Here is a 14,298-nt window from a genome sequence, read left to right as displayed (position 1 = left end):
GTATGTTTTACTTCATTGTATGTTTGGAACTTTAAATACAAATCACGTGACAGGCAGAACTTGGGACCCATCACAACATTTTTTGTGTGCTATCAGGATTTAGTTATCATTTACTGAACTCCGTGTACTGTATATAGTAGTTTAGTCTCTAACTCTCCACTTTTTCCTGTTGGTATCAAAAAGCAAAACTTAACTTAAATTCAATCATACTATTCCATTTTCTTTCAAATTGTTTTAAAATACTGTATGCTTTTCATAATGTTAATTGTGAAAATCTGGGAATGATTTCTCAGATTTTCAACTTTACTCCTGTTGATTTGTCTGACAATGTCATGTTGTTGACCTTACCTTGTCTGGATGAACCACAAGTATAGCTTTCCGATAGACCTTCTTCACTTGGTCTGGGTGTACCAAGTCTGCCATGCTCACAGGTTTCCATTTGGTTTCACCCTCCCAAAGTACTGTGTGCAGAGTTGACAATAAAGCCCTTATATTTCTCTCTTTACCTTCAATCCAGTCAAAGATCTAGCAAAACAATCAAAATTTCAATCCATACTTTAATAACCTATCAGAACTTATCGAATAATTACATAACATCTTAGTCTCATGTATGATTATTAAAAATAGCACTATGGCAGTGGAGTGACACCAGGCATCTGCAGTGGAATGACACCAGGCATCTGCAGTGGAATGACACCAGGCATCTGCAGTGGAATGACACCAGGCACTATGGCAGCGGAGTGACACCAGGCATCTGCAGTGGAATGACACCAGGCACTATGGCAGTGGAGTGACACCAGGCATCTGCAGCGGAATGACACCAGGCATCTGCAGCGGAATGACACCAGGCATCTGCAGCGGAATGACACCAGACACTATGGCAGTGGAGTGACACCAGGCATCTGCAGTGGAGTGACACCAGGCACTATGGCAGTGGAGTGACACCAGGCATCTGCAGTGGAATGACACCAGGCATCTGCAGCGGAGTGGCACCAGGCATCTGCAGTGGAGTGACACCAGGCATCTGCAGTGGAGTGACACCAGGCATCTGCAGTGGAGTGACACCAGGCACTATAGCAGTGGAGTGACACCAGGCATCTGCAGTGGAATGACACCAGGCATCTGCAGCGGAGTGACACCAGGCATCTGCAGCGGAGTGACACCAGGCATCTGCAGTGGAGTGACACCAGGCATCTGCAGTGGAGTGACACCAGGCATCTGCAGTGGAGTGACACCAGGCATCTGCAGCGGAGTGACACCAGGCATCTGCAGTGGAGTGACACCAGGCATCTGCAGCGGAATGACACCAGGCATCTGCAGTGGAATGACACCAGGCATCTGCAGTGGAATGACACCAGGCATCTGCAGTGGAGTGACACCAGGCATCTGCAGTGGAGTGACACCAGGCATCTGCAGCGGAGTGACACCAGGCATCTGCAGTGGAGTGACACCAGGCATCTGCAGTGGAGTGACACCAGGCACTATGGCAGTGGAGTGACACCAGGCATCTGCAGTGGAATGACACCAGGCATCTGCAGCGGAGTGGCACCAGGCATCTGCAGTGGAGTGACACCAGGCATCTGCAGTGGAGTGACACCAGGCATCTGCAGTGGAGTGACACCAGGCACTATGGCAGTGGAGTGACACCAGGCATCTGCAGTGGAATGACACCAGGCATCTGCAGTGGAATGACACCAGGCATCTGCAGTGGAGTGACACCAGGCATCTGCAGCGGAGTGACACCAGGCATCTGCAGTGGAGTGACACCAGGCATCTGCAGTGGAATGACACCAGGCATCTGCAGTGGAGTGACACCAGGCATCTGCAGTGGAATGACACCAGGCATCTGCAGCGGAGTGACACCAGGCATCTGCAGCGGAATGACACCAGGCATCTGCAGTGGAGTGACACCAGGCATCTGCAGTGGAGTGACACCAGGCATCTGCAGTGGAGTGACACCAGGCATCTGCAGTGGAGTGACACCAGGCATCTGCAGCGGAATGACACCAGGCATCTGCAGCGGAATGACACCAGGCACTATGGCAGTGGAGTGACACCAGGCATCTGCAGTGGAGTGACACCAGGCACTATGGCAGTGGAGTGACACCAGGCATCTGCAGTGGAATGACACCAGGCATCTGCAGTGGAATGACACCAGGCATCTGCAGTGGAATGACACCAGGCACTATGGCAGCGGAATGACACCAGGCATCTGCAGTGGAGTGACACCAGGCATCTGCAGTGGAATGACACCAGGCACTATGGCAGCGGAATGACACCAGGCATCTGCAGTGGAGTGACACCAGGCATCTGCAGTGGAATGACACCAGGCACTATGGCAGTGGAGTGACACCAGGCATCTGCAGCGGAATGACACCAGGCATCTGCAGCGGAATGACACCAGGCATCTGCAGCGGAATGACACCAGGCACTATGGCAGTGGAGTGACACCAGGCATCTGCAGTGGAGTGACACCAGGCACTATGGCAGTGGAGTGGCACCAGGCATCTGCAGTGGAATGACACCAGGCATCTGCAGCGGAGTGGCACCAGGCATCTGCAGTGGAGTGACACCAGGCATCTGCAGTGGAGTGACACCAGGCATCTGCAGCGGAGTGACACCAGGCATCTGCAGTGGAATGACACCAGGCATCTGCAGCGGAGTGACACCAGGCATCTGCAGTGGAGTGACACCAGGCATCTGCAGCGGAGTGACACCAGGCATCTGCAGTGGAGTGACACCAGGCATCTGCAGCGGAATGACACCAGGCATCTGCAGCGGAATGACACCAGGCATCTGCAGTGGAGTGACACCAGGCATCTGCAGTGGAGTGACACCAGGCATCTGCAGTGGAGTGACACCAGGCATCTGCAGTGGAATGACACCAGGCATCTGCAGTGGAATGACACCAGGCATCTGCAGTGGAATGACACCAGGCATCTGCAGTGGAATGACACCAGGCATCTGCAGCGCAGTGACACCAGGCATCTGCAGTGGAGTGACACCAGGCATCTGCAGCGGAGTGACACCAGGCATCTGCAGTGGAATGACACCAGGCATCTGCAGCGCAGTGACACCAGGCATCTGCAGTGGAATGACACCAGGCATCTGCAGCGGAGTGACACCAGGCATCTGCAGCGGAGTGACACCAGGCATCTGCAGTGGAATGACACCAGGCATCTGCAGTGGAGTGACACCAGGCATCTGCAGCGGAATGACACCAGGCATCTGCAGCGGAATGACACCAGGCATCTGCAGTGGAGTGACACCAGGCATCTGCAGTGGAGTGACACCAGGCATCTGCAGTGGAGTGACACCAGGCATCTGCAGTGGAGTGACACCAGGCATCTGCAGTGGAGTGACACCAGGCATCTGCAGTGGAATGACACCAGGCACTATGGCAGTGGAGTGACACCAGGCATCTGCAGTGGAGTGACACCAGGCATCTGCAGTGGAGTGACACCAGGCATCTGCAATGGAATGACACCAGGCATCTGCAGTGGAATGACACCAGGCATCTGCAGTGGAGTTAGTTCACCAAAATCACATGGCTTTCCCAAAATTTAATCCAGAATTAGAAATTAAATTTGTTTTCACAGAAAAGAAAACAAATTAAGTCAGTAAAATTTTATAATGTTGGCCATCTTCTAATTTTTCAAATGGAGAAAAAAACATCGCCCACAGTAAAACTTCAGTAAATGTTCCTTAAAGCTTCACGACAGCACAGGGATCTGGGTCAAAGGTGGGGAAATGGAGCCATCATTCAACTGAATGGCAGAACAAACTCAAAGAGCTGGATTTTGATTCAGGGGCGGGCTGGGGTCGTGTAATCCGCATTTTGTGTTAGCCACCCAGTTCTAAATCGATGTGGGAGATTGATGCGATTTTAACTTAATTGGCCAATTGAGTTCCAATGTGTGGGAACCCATGGCCAATGAGATTTTCCAGTCTGAAAGTCACCTCCGATGACATCATCATTGCTGCTGCATTTAAGGTCTGCAACAAGCCTGGCTTCTTCTGCAGACTGCCAACCTTTTGGCCTTTGCAGCGAGAGGATCCTGGAGGAAGAATGGCCAGCCAGAGACCTAGGTCTGCTCCCAGGTTCGATGACGTTGCCCTGCAGGCTTTAGTAGAGGGAGCAAGAGCACATAAAGAGGTGCTCTTCCCTTCTTCAGGGAGGAACAAGCCTCCCCAGCAGACCAAGGCTGTGTGGATCCAGGTGGCAGAGGAGGTCGAATCATTGTCAGTAACCCGCAGAACCTGGATTCAGTGCAGGAAGAGGTTTCATGACCTTCTGCGCACTGGAAAAGTGAATATGAATATGAATTTCCCATCACCCTCAAATTTGACCCCCATTGCCTTTCCTCACCAGCACTCAGCTTTAGCAATCTCTTCCTCCACATCCCACTTGACACTGACATCCATGCTCCCTTACCCATTCCCTCTCTCTCTATGGTCACATTCACCTAACTATTCGACTATGCAGCCCTCACACTACCTATCACTGTGATGCTATGAAAACAACTGACAACACACAGGGAGGGCCCGTGCTCTTGCCACCTCACTCCATCTTTGTCTCCTTCTAATATCTATGCTATGGATTCTCTACACTCACTCCTTCATTCTCACTCAACCTCCACTTGTCTCCCTCAATGCAGGAAAAGAGAGCTCACAATAAGAGAGAAAGAGCGAGGACAGGAGGAGGGCCACCCTCAGTAGCCCACCTCACCCCTTGGGAGGATGCGGTCCTGGAGATCGTGGGAGTGGAGGAAGATGCGCAAGTGGGGGGCGGACAGACGGGTGTATCACAGCAAGCTGGTAACAGAATAGTTTTCCATCTCTCTCATTGACATTGCATGAGTCACTGATAATGATTCTGAAGCTCTAACAGATGGACTTATGATCATCTGCAATATGCAATGTGCATGTAACCTTGGCATCACATCTCTGACTCTTTCCTTTACTCCCCCACAGGACCATCGTAAGCACCCGTCCCCACTAGCCAGGAGGAAGAGCCTGAGCATCCAGACTCCTCAGAGGAAGCTGCAACCTCTGTGGGCGCAGCATCAGCAGAATTCAGCGCACTCAGCACCAGTGCAGACACTCACACCTCGGTGGGACCATCGCGAGATAGAGTAGTGTTGTCACCTGGTGTATCACAGCTCACAAGTGAGCATCAGCAGATTGTGGAGACAGGGACAGCAGTGGAGAGTCCTAGTCGGAGGGCGCAGGACTCTGCCAGCTCGGCTCAGCTGCATGTCGACCCTCTGCCTCTGGGTCCATCCATAAGATCAGCGGTGCTGGAACTCCAGGAACAGATGCAGGAGTCTCTGGCAGGTTTTGTCTCCAGGGTCGCTGCGAGTGTGGAGCGAATGGAGGAGTCCATTGTGAACATGAGCAGAGCCTTTGTGGAGTCATTGGTGTATGAACACATCACCATGGAAAGGATGGCAACCTCGATGGAGGTGATAAGTCGCCAGAGTGCAGAAAGCATGGTGAGTGTTCTGAATAGAATGACATTTCTGGAGGAGCGATGGTCATCTATTGAACAGAGAAACCAGACCTTCATGGAAGTCCTTCTGAGTAGGACTGCCAGTGCAGATACGGGTCCCCATGGCCCCCCTGATGTGCAGCAAGGTGCTCTCAAGCCATTTGCAAGCGCTGAGGGGGTCCTGACCCATGAGGGGGAAGTTGGTGGCAGACATCAAGGAAGTGGGGGCTCCTCTCCAAGCGCTCACACTTCCATGCCACTGCAGAGCCCTCGGTCAGAGCCCCACCAGCGTCCACACCCATCTGAGATTGGCGTCTCAACCCCTGCACAGCCGCAGGAGCAGCAGACTGTTGACGAGGCCTCACAGGTTCGCAACCCCAGAGAACGCCCGCCAAAGGTGTCGAGACAGGAGTAGCAAGAAAGTGAGCAAGGGGCCTCCACATCTGCTGAAGCCACAGGGGAAGCACCACGTAGGAGCACACGTAAGAGAAAAATACTGCACAAATAGTCACAAGGGTAATCACTTGGGTGAAATTTGATGTTTTATGTTAAAAAGCCATCAGATGATTACTGTAAATAAAGAATCTGATGGCTACTGCTGTAGTTGTGGCATGTGTCATTTCACGAATGGGACTTCCACATTGAGGGCTTAGGATTACTTGGTATATGCCTCAGTTGAAGAAGCACTCAGTGAAGGTGGCGAGAGGGGTTTCCCAGGAGGTCACACTGGAGATGGGTGTCAGGCTCCAAACTTCCACAGCATTGGTTATGCCTTCTAAAAGTTCCCCCAGACCTGAGACAACAAAGTCCTGCCATCTGCAAATGATGGCTGATCAAATATCCTATTTAATGGTAGAGCTGCAGCTAATAGTCAGCAATCCAATTGTGCTCCCGCCAGGTTTCACTATCGTGTTTCAGAACAGGCGTGCTTCACGTCGGAAAAGGGTTAAAATCACAAAGTCCTATCAAAATGGCATTATAGAGGCAATTTAGTGATTGTTAAGGGCCTTAACGGCCTATCCCGCCTCTTGGAGGCGGGACGGAGACGTACCAGTAGACACAATTTAATTAAAATTGCTTGGAGGCGGGGTTGGGCCCGCCCGCCAGTTTTTGCAATTTTACCCCCCCACACGCCTCAACGGCCCGATGAAAATCGAGCCCAAAAGGACTGAATGGCCTACTCCTAGTCCTATGCTCCTTTTTACTCTCAAGTTGTACACATGCTGTGTGAAGTATGAATTTCATTGTCTGCAGAGATGTGGTGATATAATGATGCAACAAAATCGCTGCATATTAGCCCTGTTCACTATTTAGGTGTCACTTTCTAACAGCAACTGACTGCAGATAAATCAAAATGTCACTAATCATACATCGCCCTAGAATTCTAATCAAAGGAAGTCACATACCATCCCTGGGTATGTCCTGTCCCACCGGCAGGATAGACCCACCAGGGGTGGCGGCACAGTGGTATACAGTCGGGAAGGAGTGACCCTGGGAGTCCTCAACATTGACTCCGGATCCCATGAAGTCTCATGGCTTCAGGTCACGCATGGGCAAGGAATCCTCCTGCTGATTACCACCTACTGCCCTTCCTCAGCTGACGAATCAGTACTCCTCCATGTTGAACACCACTTGGAAGAAGCACTGAGAGTAGCAAGGGCACAGAATGTACTCTGGGTGGGGGACTTCAATGGCCATCACCAAGAATGGCTCGGTAGCACCACTATTGACCGAGCTGGCCAAGTCCTGAAGGACATAGCTGTGACATGTGGTGAGAGAACCAACATGAGGGAAAAACCTACTTGACCTCGTCCTCACCAATCTACCTGTCGCAGATGCATCTGTCCATGTCAGTATTGGTAGCAGTGACAAATTCCATCTTCACATTGAGGACACCTTCCATTGTATTGTGTGGCACTACCACCGTGTTAAATGGGATAGATTCAGAACAGATCTAGCAGCTCAAAACTGGGCATCCATGAGGTGCTGTGGGCCACCAGCAGCAGCAGAATTGTATTCCACCACAATCTGTAACCTCATGGCCCAGCATATCCCTACCATTACCATCAAATCCAGGGAACCAACCCTGGTTCAATAAAGAGTGTAGAAGAGCATGCCAGGACCAGCGCCAGACATACCTAGAAAGAGCTGCCAACCTGGGGAAGCTGTAACACAGGACTACATACATGCTAAAAAGCGGAAGCAGCATGCTATAGACAGGGCTAAGAGATCCCACAATCATCGGATCAGATTAAAGCTCTGCAGTCCTGCCACATCCAGTCATGAATGGTGGTGGACCATTAAACAACTAATGGGAGGAGGAGGCTCCATGAATATCCCCATCCTCAATGATAGTGGAGCCCAGCACGTGAGTGCAAAAGTCAAGGCTAAAGCGTTTGCAACCATTTTTAACCAGAAGTGCCGAGTGGATGATCCATATCGGCTTCCTCCTGACGTCCCCACCATCACAGAAGCCAGTCTTCAACCAATTCGATTCACTCCACGTGATATCAAGAATCGGCTGAGCACACTGGATACAGCAAAGGATATGGGCGCCGACAACATCCCGGCTGTCGTGTTGAAGACTTGTGCTCCAGAACTAGCCGCGCCTCTAGCCAAGCTGTTACAGTACAGCTACAACACTGGCATCAATCTGACAATGTGGAAAACTGCCCAGTTATGTCCTGTCCACAAAAAGCAGGACAAATCCAATCCGGCCAATTACCGCCCCATCAGTCTACTCTCAATCATCAGCAAAATGATGGAAGGTGCCATCGACAGTGCTATCAAGCGGCACTTACTCACCAATAACCTGCTCACTGATGACCAGTTTGAGTTCTGCCAAGACCACTCGGCTCCCGACCTCATTACAGCTTTGGCCCAAACATGGACAAAGGAGCTGAATTCCAAAGGTGAGGTGAGAGTGACTGCCCTTGGCTTCAAGGTAGCATTTGACCGAGTGTGGAATCAAGGAGCTCTAATAAAACTGAAGTCAATGAGAATCGGGAGGAAAACTCTCCACTGGCTGGAGTCATACCAAGCACAAAGGAAGATGGTTGTGGTTGGAGGTCAATTATCACAGCTCCAGGACATCGCTGCAGGAGTTCCTCAGGGCAGTGTCCTCGGCCCAACCATCTTCAGCAGCTTCATCAATGACCTTCCCTCCAACATAAGGTCAGAAATGGGAATGTTTGCTGATGACTGCACAGTGTTCAGTGCCATTCACAACTCTTCAGATAATGAAGCAGTCCATGCCCGCATGCAACAAGACCTGGATGACATTCAGGCTTGGGCTGATAAGTGGCAGGTAACATTCACGCCACACAAGTGCCAGGCAATGACTATCTCCAACAAGCGAGAGTCTAACCACTGCCCCATGACATTCAATGGCATTAGTATCGCCGAATCCCCCACCATCAACATCCTGGGGGTCACCATTGACCAGAAACTTAACTAGACCAGCCACATAAATACTGTGGCAACAAGAGCAGGTCAGAGGCTGAGTATTCTGCGGCGAGTGTCTCACCTCCTGACTCCCCAAAGCTTTTCCACCATCTACAAGGCACAAGTAAGGAGTGTGATGGAATACTCTCCACTTGCCTGGATGAATGCAGCTCTAACAACACTCAAGAAGCTCGACACCATCCAGGACAAAGCAGCCTGCTTGATTGGCACCCCACCTTAAACATTCACTCCCTCCACCACCGGCGTACCGTGGTTGCAGTGTGTACCATCTACAAGATGCACTGCAGCAACTCGCCAAGGCTTCTTCGGCAGCACCTCCCAAACCCGTGACCCCTTCCACCTAGACGCATGGGAACACCACCACCTCCAAGTTCCCCTCCAAGTCACACACCATCCTGACTTAGAAATATATCACCGTTCCTTCATTGTCACTGGGTCAAAATCCTGGAACTCCCTACCTAACAGCACTGTGGGAGTACCTTCACCACACGGACTGCAATGGTTCAAGAAGGCAGCTCACCACCACCTTCTCAAGGGCAATTAGGGATGGGCAATAAATGCTGGCCTTGTCAGCGACGCCCACATCCCATGAAGGAATAAAAAAAAATACACAACTGATACCTTAGGGATTTGAAAATACTGTGTGGGTGAAATTGGATATAGCCTAAAAACAGGTGGGGGCAGTGCAAAGCGCCCACGCCCTTTTTTTTTTTTTTATTCGCTTATGTGATCTGCTTCATTATCTGAGGAGCTGTGAATGGCGCTGAACACTGTGCCATAGGTGGTGCAGGCGATATGCAAAATTCATGCTGCCTGCTCATTATAATTGTAGCGCTGACCTCGGCGCTAAACGCACTGCTGGTTGGCTTCGCGCTGAACAGGGGGGCCAATATTGGGTGCAGTTACTGGCCAATAAAATTTGGCCTCATCAGTGTCAAAGAGCATGGAGGAGTCCGGCTCCAACATTGCATGGGGTTTTGCGCGGAGCTTAGAGCCCATGATTTCCAGGATGGAAATGATGGGCAACTCCATTAAAGAACTTGTGGACCCAACTGTGATGCTGGGTGTGATGGGGGTTCTCGCAGCTTCCAGTGCAGCACAGGCGGAAGCGACGCAACATCTCAGTGCTGCAGTGGAAGCTCAGACTGCTCTCCTGCAGTCTCAGCTTGCTGCCACGCAAGATCAGACTGCTGCCATTGTGGCTGGGTTTATGAATGTGGAAAGGGGCTTGCAGTGTGTCACAGCAGTCCAGCAATCTGTCCTCCCACAGATGGCTAGGAATGCTGAGGCGCCGCCCCAGGGGAGTGGCAGTGGCTCTGTGGAGCAAGAACCTGCTGTCCTCGCTCAGGATGACAGCATTCCTACACCCACTCTGCCAGTGCCCTTGCTGCTGCCTGTCATCCAACCAGCCTAGACTGCTGCCCCCATGCTGAGGTGGTGCAGTCTACAGCCGGGCCTTCTAGGCCCAGAGCTGCTCAAGGTTGTCCTGCAAGGCCATTTGCAGTCTCACCCACTAAAAGTCAGCAGCCTTCCACCAGCTTGCTGGCACACCAAACTGGTGCAGGATGAAGGCATCATGACTGCTGCCAGGATACCAGGCAGTCACCATCATGATGTGCTGGGCGTGGTCGCACAACAACTGACATTAAGTGAGTGGTAGCCTTTGTGGTTGCAGTACATCTCAGGATTGATATGTGGCACCTGCAAAGCCACGCGTGTGGAGACGTGCTCACTGAAGACCAAAGGTGGGTAAGGCCTCTTGCTGAGAGCCCTCCTACCCTTCTTCCTCCTCCCTCTGCGATCAGCTTGTCCTCCTCTTAGCTGCCTCTGCTCCATCTCCCTGTCATACTCGAGCGCGAGGGGGACTGCAAGTAGAGCCCCCATGACTGGGAGCAAATGGTGTGAGCAGCACCTCACCAACTTGAAATAACTCTAGAAAGCTCCAAACAATTGCACAAACTTAGACAGAGCCAGTAAAAATCAAAAAGCAAGTCAGTTGCAAGTCGTTGCTGATCCCTTTAAACAACAGGGTTGCGGGGGGGGCCTTCCTGCTGCCGAACCCATGATTAGGAGAGGGCGTTGAATGGAGTGGCGATGTCGAAAATGGCAGGTAGTGCATCAAATCAGGGTTGCACACGGATTGACGTCACGATTTGCCTCATTACCATTTGTCCACCGAGCGCAGGCAACAGCAGCGCTGCCGACCTGCCCAAAATGGCGGCCTCTGCGGGACCCAAAGAAATGGCAGACCAATTAAATACATACTTTGGTTCTGTCTTCACAAAGGAGGACACAAATAACCTCCCAGAGATGTTGGGGAACATAGGGTCTAATGAGAGGGAGGAACTGAAATAAATCAGTATTTGTAGGGAAATGGTGTTAGGGAAATTGACTGGATTGAAGGCCGATAAATCCTCAGGGCCTGATAATCTACATCCTAGGGTACTTAAGGAAGTGGCCCTAGAAATAGTAGATGCAATGCTGGTCATCTTCCAAAATTCGATAGACTCTGGAACAGTTCCCATGGATTGGAGGGTAGCTAATGTTACCCCACTATTCCAAAAAGGTGGTAGAGAGAAAACGGGGAATTATAGACCAGTAAGCCTGACATCGGTAGTGGGGAAAATGCTAGAGTCCATTATAAAAGATGTAATAGCAGAGCACTTGTAAAACAGTGACAGGATCGGACAAAGTCAACATGGATTTACGAAAGGTAAATCGTGCTTGACTAATCTACTGGAATTTTTTGAGGATGTAACTGGTAGGATAGATAAGGGAGAACCAGTGGATGTGGTGTATTTGGACTTTCAGAAGGCTTTTGATAAGGTCCCGCTTAAGAGATTAGCGTGTAAAGTTAAGGCACATGGGATTGGGGGCAAGGTACTGACTTGGATAAAGAACTGGTTGGCAGACAGGAAGCAAAGAGTTGGAATAAACGGCTCTTTTTCCGAGTGGCAGGCAGTGACTAGTGGGGTACTGCAGGGATCGGTCCTTGGACCCCAGCTATTCACAATATATATATATAAATGATCTAGACGAGGGAACTAGATGTAATATCTCCAAGTTTGCAGACAAGACAAGGCTGGGTGGGCGTGTATGCTGTGAGGAGGATGCCGAGAAACTCCAGTATGATTTGGACAGGTTGGGTGATTGGGCAGAAGCATGGCAGGTGCTGTATAATGTGGATAAATGCGAGGTTATCCACTTTGGTGGCAAAAACAGGAAGGCAGATTATTATCTGAATGGCAATAGATTGGGAGAAGGGGAAGTGCAACGAGACCTGGGTGTCCTTGTGCACCAGTCGCTGAAGGTAAGCATGCAGGTGCAGCAGGCGGTTAAGAAGGCAAATGGTATGTAGCGAGAGGGTTCGAGTACACGAACAAGGATGTCTTGCTGCAGTTGTACAGGGCCTTGGTGAGACCACACCTTGAGTATTGTGTGCAGTTTTGGTCACCTTATCTGAGGAAGGATGTTCTTGCCATGGAGGGAGTGCAGCGAAGATTCACCAGACTGATACCTGGGATGGCAGGAATGACGTATGAGGAGAGATTGGGCTTATACTCACTGGAGTTTAGAAGAATGAGAGGGGATCTCATTGAAACTTATAAAATTCTAACAGGACTAGACAGACTAGATGCAGGAAGGATGTTCCCGATGGCGGGGGGTCCAGAACCAGGGGTCACAGTCTAAGGATAAGGGGTAAGCCATTTAGGACAGAGATGAGGAGGAATTTGTTCACCCAGAGAGTGGTGAACTTGTGGAATTCTCTACCACAGAAGGCAGTGGAGGCCAATTCATTAAATATATTCAAGGAGTTAGATATATTTCTTAAGGCTAAAGGGATATGGGGAGAAGGCAGGGACAGGGTACTGAATTTGGATGATCAGCCATGATCTCATTGAATGGCAGAGCAGGCTCGAGGGGCCGAATGGCCTACTCCTGCTCCTATCTTCTATGTTTCTATGACCCGCCAGAAGTGGGCGGAAGTGAGGCAGCTGCTATTTTTTCATCAAAACTGGTCTTAACAGCCGACCCTAAGGGGCTGAATTTCACGGCCAGAGGATTTTGTTTGCTAGAAGCAGCTAAAGAATTGGAAATGAAGAACAGTTTGCCAATTACAGTTGAAAATACTCAACAGCCACCAAACCAACCTTCCTTCATGATCCTTATTAAGCTGTCGTAATTTTTAGTACTAATATCTGGGATGTCAATATGTTATCAAGCTATGACGTGGTAATGTATTACAGTTATGAGATAAGATCACAAAGAATTTAAGGCACCTTGTAATAAAAGGATTACACCCACTATAATGAACGAATGAATGGATGATGCTCTAGTAGTTGAAAGAAGCACTTTTTTTTGGGACATTTCATTTACCTTTTCTAGGTGACCAAGATACTGTAATTTAAATGATTTTAAGCAGTTGCACAATCAACACACATTTAATGAGTTTTATACAGGTTTAGCTGTCTCATTCCTCCCACTCATTTCATATATCATAGAAAATTACAGCACAGAAGGAGGCGGCCACTCGGCCCATGTGCCTGCTCTTTGAAAGAGCTATCCAATTAGTCCCACTGCCCTGCTCTTTCCCCATAGCCCTGCAAATGTTTCCTTTTCAAGTATATATCAATTCCCTTTTGAAAGTTACTATTGAATCTGCTTCCACTATCCTTTCAGGGAGTGCATTCCAAATCATAACAACTCGCTGCGTTAAAAAAACCTCTCCTCATCTCTCCTTTGGTACTTTTGCCAATGTGATGATTTGTAAAAAAACAAATCAACAGTCTGGAATGGAGCAGGGACACACCAGATTTATCAAGAACCCAGAATGGTGCGAGTCAACCTCAGTCAGAGGAATTATTCTCCTAATATTGTAAACTCAGGAGCAGCAGTTACATACTCAAAATAGAATTAAATCTGTGCTATAGGTTACAAAATAAAGGGTCTCCTCAACATTAAACACAGCGATTCAAGGTCTGTGCACACATATATATATTATTCAAACCTTCAGTTTTAGAGGATCCATTTCTTTAGTCAGCTCTTCTCGCCGCATTTCTGCAATAGTTTTTGGTTCTTTTCTGTCCACTGTACTGGAAAATCCTTGCTCAGACAACAGGTCCTTAAAGTCATTTACAGAAACTTTTGGTTTTGGTCCTGCGGGGGTGGGACAAAAAAAATCAACTGAACAATAGGAATCTACTGTGCAAATTTCCTTTAATGATCAGCATTAAATGGTATTAAGACTGACAAAGAAAAACGGTTTAAAAAAATTGGGGCAGTTTTCATCAGAACAGATTACGAGGTGATTTGATAGAGGTGTTTAAATTTATGAAGGGATG

At 49.4% G+C, this 14,298-nt stretch overlaps 1 protein-coding gene across 1 annotated transcript in view; it reads right to left on the bottom strand.

Annotated features, from left to right (window-relative positions):
- Positions 1–14,298, bottom strand: part of gak (cyclin G associated kinase) — a 128,152-nt gene that overhangs the window by 3,055 nt on the left and 110,799 nt on the right. The window contains exons 26-27 of the mRNA XM_085983219.1: positions 13,965–14,113; positions 349–525 (exon numbers count right to left, since the gene is read on the bottom strand). Of these exons, the coding sequence (XP_085839345.1) occupies positions 349–525; positions 13,965–14,113 (326 nt within the window). The remainder of the gene's footprint in view (positions 1–348; positions 526–13,964; positions 14,114–14,298) is intronic.

Source organism: Somniosus microcephalus, chromosome 1 (assembly GCF_052327205.1).
Source record: "Somniosus microcephalus isolate GS21.2 chromosome 1, FLI_Smic_1.0, whole genome shotgun sequence".
Lineage (NCBI taxonomy): Eukaryota > Metazoa > Chordata > Chondrichthyes > Squaliformes > Somniosidae > Somniosus > Somniosus microcephalus.
This window is presented reverse-complemented; position numbering and strand designations above follow the sequence as displayed.